Below are 17,004 nucleotides of genomic sequence, written 5' to 3' on the forward strand. Positions count from 1 at the left end.
ACATCATGAAATATTCCATTATGGCTAATCAACAGTCTGAGTAAACTGACTAAAATAAAGGAGCAGCAGTGAAGCTGGTAGCTGATGAATATTGCTCTTATTGTGAGGTCAAATATAAATATCTCTGAGGAGGTTGAATGTGAGGGGTGGAAAATATCAGTGGGGCAATTCACACTCTGGAATCGCCTTACAATCCAATTTGTCTTTCGGGATGCCTACCTTCCTTTGTGATATAACTTTACACGGTCACTAGCTGGAAGAAGTTGCCCATTTTTGTACCACTTCCCTTCTATGTTCTCAGATATCTCACACTTCAGGGTGATTTCTTTCCCAAGCCTCGCAGTCTGGTCTGTTAGTGGCTGCAGTATCTTCAGTGGTCTCACTTAAGAAAAGAGAACCATGGAAATTAGTGCTGATATTGTATAACCATTCGTGATTTTATTTGGGAGCCGCTACTAGTAGCCATAATCTGAAAATCAGATAAGCGCCCCTATGATTACTAACAAAAACGCCTCTCAAGGCTAAATACTAATAATATGTACAAATCTAACATGCATTCTTTACTTAAGCTGTGAAACATTTGGCTTTCAAATGTTTCATGTAACAGTGACTAAAGTTCTTTAATTGTATATATTCTTGAAAAGTGCCATATTGACTGACTGATGGTACAAGAAACATAATTCCTTCTCTGATCCACAAAACAGGCAAGGAATGGGCAAACACTGCACATCCTTTCCCTAACAACATGCCAATGAGGGACCATCTTCATAGGTCAAATGGTAGATCAATCTTAGTCTATTTATCCCTTGTCCTCCCTACTAAGAGGGACAATTTTTGTGGCATCTGTCCACTAGTAATTGTAGTGAGACCACAAATGTAATTTATATATATATATATATAATTATATATGATCACTTATAAGATAGTAGTGGCTTTCTCTCACTTGCAACCTGGACCAGATTCAGACTGGTGATCCAGAAATGAAAATTTGTGTATATTAATAATTTTCACAGCCACTCATACTCCTGGTAGTTATTATCTTGACTTATTGAGATAGATTAACCAAAAATGGGACATGTTCGCAAACACTGCAGGACTTAACTAGAAGAAAGATAGAATATAATTTTAGCAGAGTTCATTCTGTCATAAACACACAAACATTTACAAAATGATTAAAGGTATGTTACAATAATTTCCAACACTTGCCCCAAAGTAAAAAAGCAGTAAACTGCAAATGTGCATACGCTTGGCTAGAAAGCATGTGTATTCTAGCCACTTTTAAAGATATATTGCCACAAACCCCAGTGTTGGAAGTTAATTACGTGTATTTCTATGTCATATTTTCAATATTGTTTCTATTCTTTTTTCTCATGACAAGTCTAAGGGTTGGGGATTGGGGAACTAGTTCCTGGTAGCCCTACTCCTACTTACAGAGCTGGTGGGAAAATGTTTATTCTCCCCATGGAAAATGTTGACTCTTCATAAAAAAACCAACCTGTTTTTTTTTCTGGTTTTGGGTGAAAAAAAATTTGCCTTTTGGTTTTCTAATGAAAAAGTTAAAAATGTTGAGAAAAGCAGATGCTTTCTGTGAAAAATTTCATTTGATCAAAACCCCAATTTTTCATCAAAAAAGTTTTGACAGAAATTTTTCAACCAGCCCTATTTGACTGTCAGTTAACCCCCATAATAGCCAAAGGAAAAGAATGCAATACACTGATCCTGGAGATAAGCAATAGAAAAATCACTGTGAGAAAAATCAGTTGAAACCACTGTCTATCATGATGAGCAATACTCATTGTTTTGTTGTGCTCCTCCTTGTGCCGGTTTTCAACGGTTGTCCCGTGTCTTATAATTAGATTGTAAGCACCCTGGGACAGGGACTGTCTTTTTGTTCCGTGTTTCTACAGCACACAGCACAATGGGGTTTTGGCCCATGACTAGGACTCCTACGCACTACAGTAATATAAATAAATAAATAAATAAAATATGTTGCTCAGTTTTCCGAGTAGACTCATAGAAATAGGCAAATAGCAATAGTGTACTAGGAAAACAATTCTGTTACAGGAGTAAAATTTCAAACACAAATAGAAAGATGTACAGTACTTACAATCAACTGCAAGTTTAGCAGCTGATTGCCCTCCAGTTGTCATCACTGAATAGGTTGCATTGTCAGCTTTTGTAGCTTCATCTATGATCAGAGTGTGTTTTTTACCATCAACCTTAAGTCGGTATCGAGATCTAGGTTCATTGGTCAGCTCCACACCATTCTTAAACCTGATAGAGGATAATAAGTATTACTTCCTTAATTAAACTTACAATTGCTAATACTATATCAAGCAAGTTCTGCACGAATGAGTATCCTGAAAAGATCAAGAGAAGCTTTTGTAGAACGTAGGGCAAGAGAAAAGATTTAAGTGAACTAATTCATTAAGGAATTCATTAAACTAAAAGCATATTATTACTGTCACAGTATTTTTAAAAGTAATACTTTCTGATATTTTCTAATTACATTTCAGATTTATATACACAGAAGATGAAATTGTCCTTAAGACAATGCACTTTTCATTCTTGGAGAAAACAGCATATACTCTGAGGTGGATGAAAGTGGCTTACCATTTCACATTTGCATCCTCTTCAGACACTTCACAGGATAATTCTATTCTTTCACCAACATAGGTACTCAGGTCTTCCAGGGCCTTGGTCACCACCACTGGCGGCTCTATGACGAGAAAAAAATATGGTTTTATGTTTCAGAAACAGAACTAAACGAAATAGAAAAAATGTGTTATAACAGTACAGAAAATAATTATATTTTAAAAATTCTAATGTCAATCATCTTCTTAAGTTATTGGCTAAGACTTTGGTTTTTTTCTACTTGAAATCAGTAAGAAGATGGCCCATGCACCAATAGCAGGTATAGTTATTGCAAGATCTTGAGTCAGTTAAAAGAAAAACCTACCTCTTAATCCATTTTACAAACAATGTGTCAACCTAAGTGGATTAAGCACAGATCCACATTCCTATTTTCCTAGAAGCCCTCCATCCCCCAGAGTACAATGGTCTCATCATACATTGCATACGATGAAAATGGCATAATATTGAATCTTCATACGGTAGATCCATCCCTGCTTGTTCAAACTCAAGTCAACTTAATAAACAAGAGAGAATACAACCCATGTGCTACATTAATTTAAAAGGACACTGACAACTATTTGATAGGGTTTTTAGTCACTATTGTTTTAAATAGCTTTTTGATATATATGAAATGGCCTTTCTTTTCCTGTAATTTTTCTTCCTACAAACAGGAGTTGCCCTCCAATTTTCTAATGCAGCTTTAACCAAAAGGCTTCCCTTTTACTCAGTTTCCTGCTTGTGCACCAGTAGCACCATCAGTGATTCCAATAAGAATATTAACAGCACAAGTGCTGGGAGACTTGGAGAACCAGCCACCAGTCCACGCGCTTGAGAGAAAGAAGAGTTTTCTCTTATGGTCAGTGGCCTAAATCCAGGGCCGGTGCAAGGATGTTTCGTGCACTAGGCGAAACTTCCACCTTGCGCCCTCCCCCCCTCCCCGAGCCCTGCGGCAGCTCTCCGCCCCCCCGCTCTGAAGTGCCCCCCCCCCCCCGCGGCAGCTCCCCACCCCTCCCGCCCTGAGGTGTTCTCCTGTCCTGAGGCGCCCCACCCTGCGGCAGCTCCCCACCCCCCCGGCCCGGGGAGCTGTGCGGCAGCTCCCCAGCTCAACTCACCTCTGCTCCGCCCTTCCCCGATTCCTGTGGCAGCTCCCCACCTCCCCTCCGCCCTGAGATGCCTCCCCTGCGGCAGCTCCCCACCCCCACCTCCACCCTGAGACTCCTCCCTCATGGCAGCTCCCCCCCAGCCCGGGGAGCCGTGCGGCAGCTCCCCACCTCAGCTCACCTCTGCTCCGCCCCCTCCCTGAGCCCTGCGGCAGCTCCCCCCGCCCCGCCCTGAGGCGCCCCCCCCGTGGCAGCTCCCCCCACCGCCCGGGGAGCTGTGCAGCAGCTCCCCACCCCAGCTCACCTCTGCTCCGCCCCCTCCCTGAGCACGCCGTCGCTGCTGCACTTCTCCCGCCTCCCAGGCTTGCGGCGCCAAACAGCTGATTGGGGTGGGGAGTTCCCTTGCGTGCCGCCCCCCCGCCAGCTGCTGCAGGCGGCCCTCCCCATGCCCCTCTGCCCCAGCTCCCGCCACCTAAATGCCAACGATGACTGGGGCGGCCAAAGATCCAGCCGCCGTGGTCACCGCCGAAGAAAATGCCGCCCCACAAATGCTAGTGCCCTAGGCGACTGCCTAGGTCGCCTAATAGGTTGCACCAGCCCTGCCTAAATCTACAGCTGAAAAGATTGGTTTGCAATGATTTTCAAAAGTTCAGTTGGCTTGAGTGTATTGAATATCACAAATCCCTGTGCTGCTAGGAAGGCTAACACTGTACTCAGTGGGTCCCCCCAAAAGGTTGCAATCTACCTAGAGGATCACAGCTTCACAAAGCTCCTATGTGCTGACGTTACCACTAGACCACTAAGAGATGGAGGAAAGAAGAATCAGTAGGGTTGTCAAAGAGATAGAGAGAGATCTTAGGAGACGGGGAGGGTAGGACGTACAGACACACACTGGGCCAGAGTCTCACCTGATGTAAGTCATCATTGTTCCAATAAATTGAGCCAGGCCGATTTACAACAGTTAAGGATCTGGCCTGCTGTTTTAAAACTAAAAAGCAAGATGATGTACACTACCTCTTACAAACAGTTCTGTGGAGCATTTCTCATCACCAGCCGTCACATGATAGCGGGCGTCATCTGCCATTGTGCAGTTATTGATGAACAAAATTCGCTGGTTACCTTTGTGCTCAAAAATGTACCTGTTTGAATTTGCACAGAGCAACCCAGAGTTAGCAAAACATGGTCTCTTTTGTTCTCCTTTTAACTAAAATGTTCAAGGGATTATTGTAGGGGGAAATCCTGTTCTGTGCGTGGCTTTGGAGTGGATGGCCTGAAAGGTCTTCTCCAGCCTTAACAAGGATGGAGATGTAGTAGTAAATAACCAGTAAAAAGAAAAGCTATAGGCTTGTTTGGCACCTAACTCCTTTGGGCTCCTTTGAAAATCCCAGCCACAATTATTTGGAAAAATAATTGTAAACTGGCTCTTGAAAATAGCAGAACGAAGTGGGTATCTGAAGTCCTAGACCAGTAATGGTGAAAATAATCAGTAACAGGAGCCTAGGCTTCATTCTGACACTCAACATATTTTTGAGGTACAATAATAACTGAGGTGAAGAAGTTACCATTATCGGTAGGCCAGATGGCTCAGGGGAGTTGTAATAGGATATGGACCATTTCACCTTTATGTCACTGGTTCAGATTTGCTTCAGGTCAGTAATAACCAAAGCTCATTAGCATTTGACAGAGGGTCTGCAGCCTGTGTGAAATGAGTTGGTGATTTCAGATCAGCATCTACAGGATGGGTGTCCACAAATCAGCCTATAGAGGAACCCTGAATTGGTCAAGGCAGATTAAGGGATTAAAGATAAGATAGCTAGACTTTCTGCATGATGGCAGTCATTTAATACTGGGCCAAATCCTGCACTGGCTAATAGTGAGAAGGGGGGCAGGAAAGCTGCTTACTGAGTCCTCTGTACAGGGGCTTTACTGGTTAGGATGTTCTTGGCAGGCTAGTGCAAGCAGCGTACTGGGATTTTGAGTTGAATACATTTTGCTGTTCCTGGGAGCAGGTTCACTGTGACCTTATCCATTGATAGATAATGCATGATGCTGACCTTAGCATAAGCGATAATTTATTCAGGGAGCATTGGACATACCTGCTTCCTCCCCTTTCTTCCCAACCACCGCTCCCCTAATTTATAGACTCGCCTCCCCCTTCCTGGGGACATGACACATGGTCTGGTATATAAAGCCAGCCATCTCTCCTCCAAGTCATGCTGCAGAACTGCTATGGAGTAATTCTGACCATGCCATTTCCCAATCCCTTACAGATTAGAGGGCAGAATATAGTTCAGTTTGTTTTCTTGTGGGAATATATTTTCTTTCCTCTCCATTCCTGGGGATGCAGAGAATAATCTATATTAACACTGAAGCATATTGTGGATTGTTCTTTGAACTATAGTTCACTGGCACCTTTACAGTGTCCATGTAACCTATATGTAGTTTGATTATGTTAAACAGTCTGCAAAAGAAGTTGGTGTGAGCTTGGTTACTGAGAGGGGTAAATCTACACAAAACAAAACCAGCGTCAAGGGAAGATGCAATGGTGTTAGTTCAGCGAGAAAGTGTGTGGAATTTATGATATGTGTTTAGTAAAAATCACTTACTTTGTACTTGGTCGTATTTCTTGGCCATTTTTATACCACTTGAGCTCCACCGTTGGATCTGCCAATTCCACCACAAACCTTACTTTACCTCCTTTATCCACCTGATATGCAGGATCCAGAATTTTGGAAAAAGCTGTTGCAGGGTGTATGAAAAGAAGAGGAGAAACAAATGAAAATTTGCATGTTATAAGGACATTGCATAATGCAAAACCCAACTGGGACTGATACAGTACATAATATGGAACCCATTTATAATGAATTTAACTACGATGGAACTCTCTGTTGTTGTTATTATTGCTACTTAGGCCAACCTTGAAGTCCTTAGGCAAAATTCCCACTGAATTTCCTGTTGTCAGAGTGAGCACTTTGTGGTTTGCCTAAGAGTGAATGAAAGTCCCAGATTGTTTCAATGGATTGGAATATGCAAACTGCAGTTCCCTTTATAGTGGAACTATGCAAAGCATTATAAAAATACCTGAAACCAGGCAAAAATAGTCCATTTTCAAATTTCATTACAAGCTCAAAACTAATGAGATTTGTCAAAAGATTTACTCAGGTTTGCAAATCTGCTTAAGCAAAACCTGGTCTGAGCTATAATTTTGGGCCAATTTGTGACTTTGTATAAAAATCATATAAAAGTATAGTTTCATCTCATTTAAACATAAGGCTAGGTAAAGCCTAGAGGTTTCAAGAGAGTTTCACTTTCAGTTTTTATTTACATTCAGGCACAGAAGTGAGACTCAGGGGAACACGTACCCAATGGATTGAAAGTGAAGAAAATGTTCTCACAGATAAATAGTTCATGGCTAATTACAGTGTAATCAGTCTTGGTGTGACAGTAATTGCAACCTAATGCAGTATCTTTGGGGGAACAGATTGTATTAAGTTTATGTATCACTGTGGGCCAGCGATTATATGTATGATTGTGTTTCTACTCCATGAGGGAGGGTTACCACAGCTCCTTCAGGAACTAGAACTGTGTGTGTGTGTATGAGGGGGAGGGTGAGTAAGATAAATCACTCATGTTGTAAACACCTCCAGAAAGGTATCTTCCCTGGGGGAGTTTACATATACCAGTTCAAACTGAGTTTCTAGAGACTATGAAAACAAAGAAAACAAACATTTTGGCTTCAAAAGGCTCTGTTTAAGCTGACTCAGAACCTTCTTTCTAAGGGGGCGGTGGCGGGGGGGCCTTGTCCCTTACAAAAGGATTGAAGAGACTTTGGCTTACTAGGGCCTCATAAGACTGATGGGTGACCTCTGGTAAGCTTTTATCTTATGCATTGTTTTTTATGTTTTCTCTGTAATGCTTTTACCTTAAGAATAAACGTGCTTGCTTAGCAAGAGCCGTGTGGTAACCTGTAATTGTTGTCAATACATTGTTCATAGCCCTCGGAGAGAAAAAACAATGCACTGGCACTGGCTGTTAGGCAAACTGCCTTGCTGGGAATATCACAGAGTAAGGCAGGAAGTTGTGTAGCCTTAAAAACCCCTGTCAGAAGGGAGTGGCACCAGGGTTCCTGCCCAGAGACAGGTGGCGACTGAACACCTGAAACTTGACTGGGATCTACTGGAATGTGCCATGGAGGTGGGGATACAGGTGCAGCTACCCTGAAACTGACACTCAGTTTATAGTGCAATTGGGCGGGGGGCGGGGGGGTGGAGATGGAAGAAAAGTCTCTACAGATCTGCCAAAGCTACAGATTTTTCCCAAGGTCTATAGGTTTTCAGACTCTCCTACAGGTCTGCAAGGAAAATCTCAGCTGCAGGAAAAACCTCATTGGTTAGGCAGCCCCTCCCCAGGGAATGGGAGAATAGAAAAGGCAGCTAATCAGAACTGCTGCAGGTGCTGAGGGACATCCTGGTCTTTCGCCCCTTGGAGCAGTTAGTGCTCCTTTCCCATCCTTCCTGCTAGAAGATTCAAATGTCCTTGTGTGTAGCAACTGGCTCGGGTGCAGCTGTTCCTGCCAACTCTGCAGTTCCTGCTTTGATTCCCAGCAATGCTTCTGCACCAAGCCTGGGCGGGGACATGAAGATTCTCCCCACATGGCTCCACCTGCCTCTCCCTCTTTAGAGAGTTCCACCGAACAGAGGAACTGCCATAGTGGCATAGACCAAAGGCCCATTTAGTCCAATACTTTTTCAACACTGGCCAGTGCCAGATGCTTCAGCAGATGCGGAACGGTACCCATAAAAGTCAATTGTGCAATAACATGGCTATAGTGATGGAGATGGGTAACTTCTCCCTGACCTCAGGAATTTGGTGGCTGACTTCTATCCAGAAGCACAGATTTGATGTTTTATGTAAATTTTTGTTCTAGTTTAGAGCAAGTTTTGTTATTCTTGTTATTCAGATATTTGCTTAATCCCTTTTTGAACCACACTAAGTTAATCACGTCAATAATATCTTTTGGCAGTAAATTCTACAAATTAATTAAACGCTGTGTTTAAAAAAATACCAAAAGTATTTATTTTTATTAATTTTAAATGTGTTGCTCTTCATTTACATGGACTGTCCCCTTGTTTATGTTTTATTAGAAGGTAAATAGGAGTGAGAGAATAACCTTTTCTATATCAGTTTGTATGTTAGAAGAGTTCCACCATATTATAGTACGAAGGGACAGTTTAAATCCAATTGCTTTTAACAGCCAAGAAAAAAAATGGATCTCTGATTGTGTAAATGACAGTAGATGATTTTAAATTTCCAAGCAAGACTGAAGCAGCAGACCCATTTATTTTACTTCTGGTAGTACCTGACATAGTTAAATAAATGTACATTATTTCTGGATTTATTGGCCCAGAATATCTGGTGTGGCCAAACTGCTCAAGGCAGAACCAGAGAGATTGAGCAAAGGTGGCCCTTATACCATCTTTATGTTCCCCCAATACTGGCACTGGCCAAGGGTTACTCCAGTCTCTGGCATAAGTTAGAGCACTTTAAAGACTGCTCTAACTTACACCCATCTGCCAGTGGCCCCAATGGATTGATCTAATAGATCGGGATCACTGGGATACAAGAAGGCCTTGGCCATGCTCTCTTGTCTCTGGGAGTGCTTCCTGACCTGTGTTCTGGGAGGGAGATATCTTCTACACAAGGGGAATCCTCTGGGGAACCACTGGAGCAACAGAAGTATCTGGAATGAACCTGAGAAGAGCCCCGGTATACAAGCAAAGGCCAGAACATTACCTTGGACAGAATGCGTGTGCATGTACATATGTTGCACTATTTGCATTACTAAGCAGCTTGGGTGGGGAAGGACAGTCCTGAATCAGCCTCCCCTGCACCCAAAGAAATGTTTGCGCACTAGCCAGGATCTCAGTGGAGCTGAGCGAAGTTTCAAAATTAAATAAAAAAATAAATGGCGAAGAGCAAGTCAGATGTTTAGTATTCCTCAACTTTAATAATCTAAAGTGTTACTCCTAACACAGGGTCTAAATTCTGCAGTCCTTAACCAAGCAAAACCCCCTTGCAAGTCAATGGGAGTTGTGCTCAATTAAGAACTACAATTTGGCATAGAGGACATTAGTGATAAATACCGACTGGTATGTGGTTTTTTATGTTAAACACTGTGAGCCAAAACCTGCCCCTGGTTTACTCCCTGTACAACCTCTTCAACTTGAGTGGGGTTTCACTGTGTGTAAATCAGGTTAGAGCTTGTCCCTGTATATTTCACGGACTTTGCCTCACCCTCTCTCTCAAGAAGATGGTTCATGTTTGACCAACAGATATAAGAAACCTTTTCCTTGGTCATACCTGCACTCTTCTTCTCTTCTCTGCGCATGCGTTTCAGACGTTTTAACATGCCTCTCAGATCAGTGATACCGTACTGAAATGCAATCTTCTCATATTCATTGGGATTAGCATTCTTCAGGAGCTCCCACACATCTATATCGGGCTCTTCCTCTTGTTTAATCTCCCTAACAGTAGCAAAAAAAATATTTTTTTTAATGTAGAATAGTTAATGAGACTTCATTGCATTAGAAAAGAAAGGGACAAGTGGGTATTAAATCTGGTGAGCTTAGAAATGTTTTGATTCACTTAAGGATGGGCTTGAGCTACTGAGGTTAGTTCTGGATTCAAAGTTTCTCACAGTACATGAGGTAACTGAATCAAGGGTTCTGGTTTTGTCTCTTATAGACGGATGGCTAACTATGAAATTCAGATCCTGATTCAAACTTCTCCAAAAAGTGCAGGAGAAGTTTGGATCCAAGGTTCTTTTTTGGGATGTCCAAGTATCATCAATCTGTGGGAATTTTTACATTTGCTCACAAGGAAAAAAATATTTGAAAATACAGTAGTATAATAAGGCCTGATTCTGATCTCACACAAACCAGTTTCTCATACTGCTGTAACTTCATTGTCTTCAGTGAAGTCACTTGTGATTTACACCAACATAACTGAGATCACAGTCTAGCGTATACATTCTATAGCTATAAAAGAGGCCTTTATTCTTTGAATGTAGACCCCAATTCTGCAATTGTTTCTGGCAGCGGGACACACACAGAACCTCACTGAAGTCCACAGGAGTCTGTGCAGGCATAAGGGTACACCCGTTGTCAGGAATTAGTGTTTGCAGCTGAGCCTGGGACAGGCTAGCTCCACCTCCCTAGTGAGCAACAGAGGACTTGTAGCTGAATCACACTTGGCTGGCAAGAAAATCACCTGATTGGCCAGACTGCCCAACTGGCTGAAGGAACCAATAGTGTGCTCTTAAACATAGGAGCAGCATTAGGCCAATGGCTGCTCAACGCATTCACCCACAGCTGCATTAGTTCCTGCTCCTGGCTTGGCCCCAGCCCTGCTCCTGCCTTGCCTCAATTCAGGTAACCCAGCTCTGGCCCTCAGCTCCAATTCCTGACTTCTGACTCTAGGTTCCTACTCCTGACTACCAACTCCTGCTCCTTCACTAGGCTGGACTCCTGCTCTAATCGCTAGATATGACCACCCACGTTCTGGTCTCTGACAGTTTGTGCAGCCCCAAACCAAAATTGGGGTAGCTTCCTCTTCCAGGATGGATCCCACAACAACTAACATCCCTTTGTTGGAGTTAGTTGATGCCTTGCAGAATTTACAAACGCAGATTAGCACTCTGCAGGAGCAGAACATTGCCTTTACATACACAAGCCTTGTATCAGGACTGTAAAGAATTGAAGACTCATTTACCAGGCAAGCTTGATGGACACCATGGAAAGTTTCGTGACTTCCTGAACCACTGTTGGCTCCTATTTCTATTATGCCTGCAAACTTACCCCGTGGACTGGTCCAGAATGGGGCTCATCATCAGTTTGCTGACCAGGCACGGGCAGGTCTGGGACTCTCCGCTATGGGAAAAATACAGCCCTTTCTTGGGCCAATTCAAGAATTCTGTCCAAGTCATGGAAATAATTTTTGATGACCCAAATCGAACATTTACAGCACAAGCTGTGGCATCCTGAGACCAGGATGCCAACCAGTGAGCAACTACGCCACAGAGTTTCAGCGCCTGGTGACGGACACCAAGTGGTACAAAGCTGCACAGTGCTAACATTGGCTCCATCTGAACAACAAGATCAAAGGCAAGCTTGTGTGGGCAGAAGCTCTGACCAACCTGGATGCCCTTTTTGCATTAAGATAGACAACTGCCTATGGGAATGCTAACAGGAAAAGAAGTGGCTCCCTGGCATTGGTCAGAAGACCTTCCACACCAACCCCACAGCCTGAGCCCATCCAACTGGACACAGCCTGACACCATCTCTCCGATGCAGAGAAAGATCAACATGGGGCATCAGAGCTATGTCTCTACTGCAGAGGACCAAGACACTTTGCCTTGAGTTGTATAGCAAAGGGATGATTGAGAAAATGCCAGGTTCCAGCACCAGTAGAGGGATCTGGGTGAGGCTAGCACTTCCCCTTTGCTCCCATTCATGGCTCCTACAGTGGTCCTCAGGCACCATGATGGCATCTAATCAATGTTCAACACACCTTCAGCTCCTGCTCTATGATACCCCTGATGACAGAGCTCAGCCTGGAACCACTGGTCCCTCCAGGAATTGTATGGACCTAGAATTTTCCCTAAAACACAAGATTCTGACACTGCATAAGACCATCACTGCATGGAGACCATCAACAGTTCTGTCCTATCTTTAGGCCCAATCACACAAGAGATCGCCCTTGGAGGTCATCACCCATTAGGGTCATCATAAGTCCTTCCAGTTTGGTTTTGTCCATTTCCCACACTTTCCAATCATTCTTGGCATCACCTGGCTTGTGACACATGATCCCCACATCCTCTGGGGATCAAGCATGGTGCATTTTAATTCCCGGTACTGCCAGCAGTCCTGCTTTCCTGAGCCCAGTTGTAGGTTAGAGTTTCTCCCTCTGAGTGAGTCCAGCCGCACCTCAAGGACTTCAGAACAGGGGGACCCAGCTTGAAGTTGTCCCTGCTGGTCCCAACAGCAAAAAGGCTGATGTTCTGCCTTCTCATTGGTGCTATGATTGTCCTATAAACCTTCAGCCCAGAGCCAAGGCTCCCTTTGGGTGTATCTACTCTCTTGCTGAACCAGAACTACAGGCACTCAGAGTCTATCTCTGAGGGAACCTGGAAAAGGGAATCATCTGTCCTTCTATGTCCCATCTTTTTTTGTGGCCAAGAAAGATGTCTGTCTGAGGTACTCTGTGGACAACTGGGTGTTGAATAAAATAACCACCCAGAATCAGTACTCCCTGTTGCTTATCAACAAATTCTTTGAGCAGCTTTGCTCTGCCAGGGTCTTTACCAAACTAGACCTCCATGGAGCCTAAAACCTGGTTCTGGTTTTGGAAGGCGATCAGTGGAATGCTGCCTTTCACACCCAGTATGGACACTGGAATATCTGGTGATGCCCTTCATACTGTGCAATGCCCCAGTGACCTTCCAACATGTTATAAATGATATTTATATAGAGGTGCTGTATCAGTTTCTTGTTATATAACTCAATGATAGGCTTCATCTTTTCTGAAGACCAGACACTTCATGATCAACATGTATGCCACGTCATGGAGAGGCTTCATCTGAATCATCTCTATGCAGAATTAGAAAAGTGTGAATTTGATCAGAATATGATTGAGTTCCTAGGTAATATTATTTCCCATAGGGAACTAACTATGAATTCCTGCAAGGTAGCCACCATCTCTAACTGGACAGTCCAAGGGACACGTTGGGGGGTGCAGCAGTTTTGAGGCTTCGTCAACTTTTACCAGAAGTACATTTGAAACTTTTCTGATAGCTCCGCTGATGGCACTCTTCCAGAAAGGAGCTCAATTCCTCTGGTCCCCAAAGACTTAACTCATCTTTGACCACTTGAAGAGGGCTTTTACATCGGCACCCATCCTGGTCCACTCCAACTCCACTTGGTCACTTATAGTAGAAACCAGCGCATCCAACTTTGCCATTGGAGACAAACTATCCGAGCAAAGGGGCACCCATAATCAACTTCATCCTCATGCTTTCTACTCCTGTAAACTAACCCCAGCTGAAATGAATCACAATATCTGGGATAAGGAACTACTACTAATCAAGACAGCCTTCAAGGAATGGCACCATCTCCTGGAAGGAGCTGAGTTTCTGGTGTAGGTTCTTACAGATCACAAGAACTCGGAATTCCTCTGCCATGGCCAGGTGCCTTAACCAACACTAGATTTGCTGGTTCCTATTCTTTTCCAGGTTCAACTTAATGGTGATCTACTGCCCAAGGGTAAGAAATGGGAAGGCGTATGCCCTATCTGCGAAGATGAATACCTCAAAACGGACTCAGAACCCCCTTCCATGGTCCTTAAATCATCTAATTTTATTAGTGGTATGGTGAACAGTAGCCTGATGTCCTCCATCCAATCTCTCTTGTCTTGTGACCCGTTTGCCACCCACCTCTGTCAGATCTTAAATACAACTGTTTCCCCACCAACTCAGAATTTCAACTGAGGGACGGGACAGTCTATTACAAGGAACAGGTCTATGTTCCAGAAGGACATTTTATTCCTTCCGAGCTTGACTCTTCTTGGAAAATGTTTTCTGATTTCATGGTTTGCCTTCTGGTGTCGTGTAACTCCAAGCTCCACAATTGATTTCCTGGTTTTCTTCAAGCTCCTTGGTGTGGAGTCCCTTATATCACCCTCACCCCAATGGGCAGACGGAACACGATAACCAGAGCTTGGAAAAATGATTCGACTGCTTCTTAAATTATCAACACTACGATTCGGTTCCCTTGTTACCACACACAGAGTTAGTTTATAACAGTTCCACTCATGCCTCCACTCAGCAAAGCCTGTTTTATGCTAGTTACAGATTCCATCCTCACTTCCATGCCCACAGTCTCCCTGGTATCCACAGCAGTGGAGCTGGTCACCCATCTGCATCAGATACAACAAGAACTCCAAGAGCACCTAAGCATCATGAAGGAAGCCTATAAATGCCATGCCTACGAGGGCCATCCAGACATTCCCAACCTTGCAATAGGAGACAAGATCTGGGTGTCCACCCCAGAACCTTAAATCCATCCGCCCCTCAGCTAAACTGCATCACTGGTACATAGGGCCCTTCATGATCATAGAACAGAACAATTTGGTCTCTTTCAAGCTACAGTTTACCAAGTCATTGAAGATTAATCCATGTTCCATACCTCCCTTCTCAAGCCATGCACAGAGAACTTGTTTCCAGCCCGTCCAATCCCCAGCCCACACCCATATCCATCAAGGGGGAAGATGAGTATGTAGTTCGAAAAATCCCTGACTCCAGGTGAGTCTGAGGGAAAGTCTAATACTTGGTTATTGGGAAGGTTATGGTCTGGAAGACCCATCCTGGGAACCAGAGGAGAATATCCACAGAGCAGATGTACTGTGAACTTTTCACTGGTCCTAGGCGAGCTGTCAGGAATTAGGTTCGCAGCTAAGCCTGGGACCAGCAAGCTACACTTCCCTAGTGAGCAGCAGAAGATTCCTAGCTGAATCACAGTTGGCTTGCAGCAGAATCACCTGATTGGCCAGACCACCTGATTAGCTGGGGGAACCAACAGGTATGCTCTTAAGCACAGCAGCAGCATTAGTCCAACGGCTGCTCAAAGCATTTGCCCCACAGCTGCATTAGCTCCTGTACCTGCTCCGGCCTTGGGCCCAGCCTTGCTTCTGCATTGCCTCACTCCAGGTCACCTGGCTCTGACTCGACTCTGATTCCTGACTTTGGCTCTGACCCTTGGCTTGGCCATGTGGCCTCTGACTCTGATTCTGATCCTTGGCTCCGATTCCTGACTTCTGACTCTGACCCTTGACTCTGGTAATCTGTTCTCTGACTCTGGCTCTGATCCTGGGCTCCTATTCCTGGCTACTGACTCGTGTTCTAATCACTAGGCTGACTCCTGCTCCAGCCAACATGACTACCCATGTCCCCATCTCTGACATCTGTACTCTCAAACTGCAAGACTGGGGTTAAATTTGGTACAAGGTCGGTATTATGGGTCCACCGATACCTGTACTCATGACACAAATATGTTGACCTCTGTACTTACTGTGGTCTTTAGTAATGGGAAGCATTTTTTAGATCTCTAGAGTTAGTTCTGTTTGTTCACGCTTATCAGATTTAATATTAAACAAGCTACAGTATCATATTTATTGTAGTTAGCTTCAAAGTCTATATTTGAGCTAACAGAGTCAGCTGATAAAAAAACTAATTAACTATTTTGAAACTGGCAAGCATTAAATGCAGGGATAATGGGGCAGTCTGGATAAGTTCATAATTTTGATGAGATCCACTGGTTATCTCAGAAAAAGCTACTAGTATAATTTAGGGGTATTGGGGAGAGAGGGCAAAGGACTTGACCCTTCTTTTCCAGAAGCATATCCTGGCTGAGACCAGGGTTGCCCTGATTAAATCTGACAGGTTCTGGGGGAATCAGCACTTTTGGCAACAGAGCAAGAACACAAATGTATGGAAAAATAAAAAACTTCAGCCTTTATTGCCTTATGGTATAGAGAAATAATGGGATCTCTGAGAAGTCTGACAGGGTTGGGCCAGTGATTATGGAACAGTACTATACCATTATATAATTCATAAAGTTTACAAGCTTTTATAGTAGTTCAGTGGTATTTTTAAGAAATAACTAAAGATGATTGAAAATGTTTATGGTGTGTAGTATTACTCGTAAGATAATATAAAGACTGGCATTGCATGATATTTTATGTCTTTAATTTTTGTTTTATGCTTATGATTTATGGAGACTGACTACTTACTGAAAACAGTCGTGTTTCAATGAGATTCCTCCTGCATGAGATCAGGTCAAAACCAGCTTGCAAACATATGTAAAAGCTGACACGCGCTAAGGGGTAGAATTCTCATCTCATTGCGCTGGCCATTAGCTGTGCAACTCCTATCAATGCTAATGAGAGTTACACACACACATCCACATGAACCGAGATGATAATGTGCCCCATTAAAATCAGGCAGTGGTTGAGAATGAGGATCAGCATGTCCAGATTTTCAAGTAATTAAACAATTATTCCAGACTCTCTATTCACCTTGCATAACTAAGAACAAATTTTGACACTTTGAACAACCACACTTTGTTCTGAAACTATAATATTTGTACCTGTGGATAGTGGGCAAACATTTATTACTTTCCAGACAGATCCATTGTAAATTATCTAGACCACAATCTCA

The 17,004-nt window shown here is 43.5% G+C and overlaps 1 protein-coding gene across 6 annotated transcripts in view; it reads right to left on the bottom strand.

Moving 5' to 3' along the window:
• Positions 1-17,004, bottom strand: part of MYBPC1 (myosin binding protein C1) — a 112,554-nt gene that overhangs the window by 36,969 nt on the left and 58,581 nt on the right. For all 6 annotated transcript variants that reach the window (XM_054033475.1, XM_054033450.1, XM_054033433.1 and 3 more), the window contains 6 exons: positions 10,095-10,258; positions 6,341-6,473; positions 4,749-4,873; positions 2,614-2,719; positions 2,108-2,274; positions 220-382 (listed from right to left, as the gene is read on the bottom strand). In XM_054033475.1, the coding sequence (XP_053889450.1) occupies positions 220-382; positions 2,108-2,274; positions 2,614-2,719; positions 4,749-4,873; positions 6,341-6,473; positions 10,095-10,258 (858 nt within the window). The remainder of the gene's footprint in view (positions 1-219; positions 383-2,107; positions 2,275-2,613; positions 2,720-4,748; positions 4,874-6,340; positions 6,474-10,094; positions 10,259-17,004) is intronic.

This window comes from Malaclemys terrapin, chromosome 1, assembly GCF_027887155.1.
Source record: "Malaclemys terrapin pileata isolate rMalTer1 chromosome 1, rMalTer1.hap1, whole genome shotgun sequence".
Lineage (NCBI taxonomy): Eukaryota > Metazoa > Chordata > Testudines > Emydidae > Malaclemys > Malaclemys terrapin.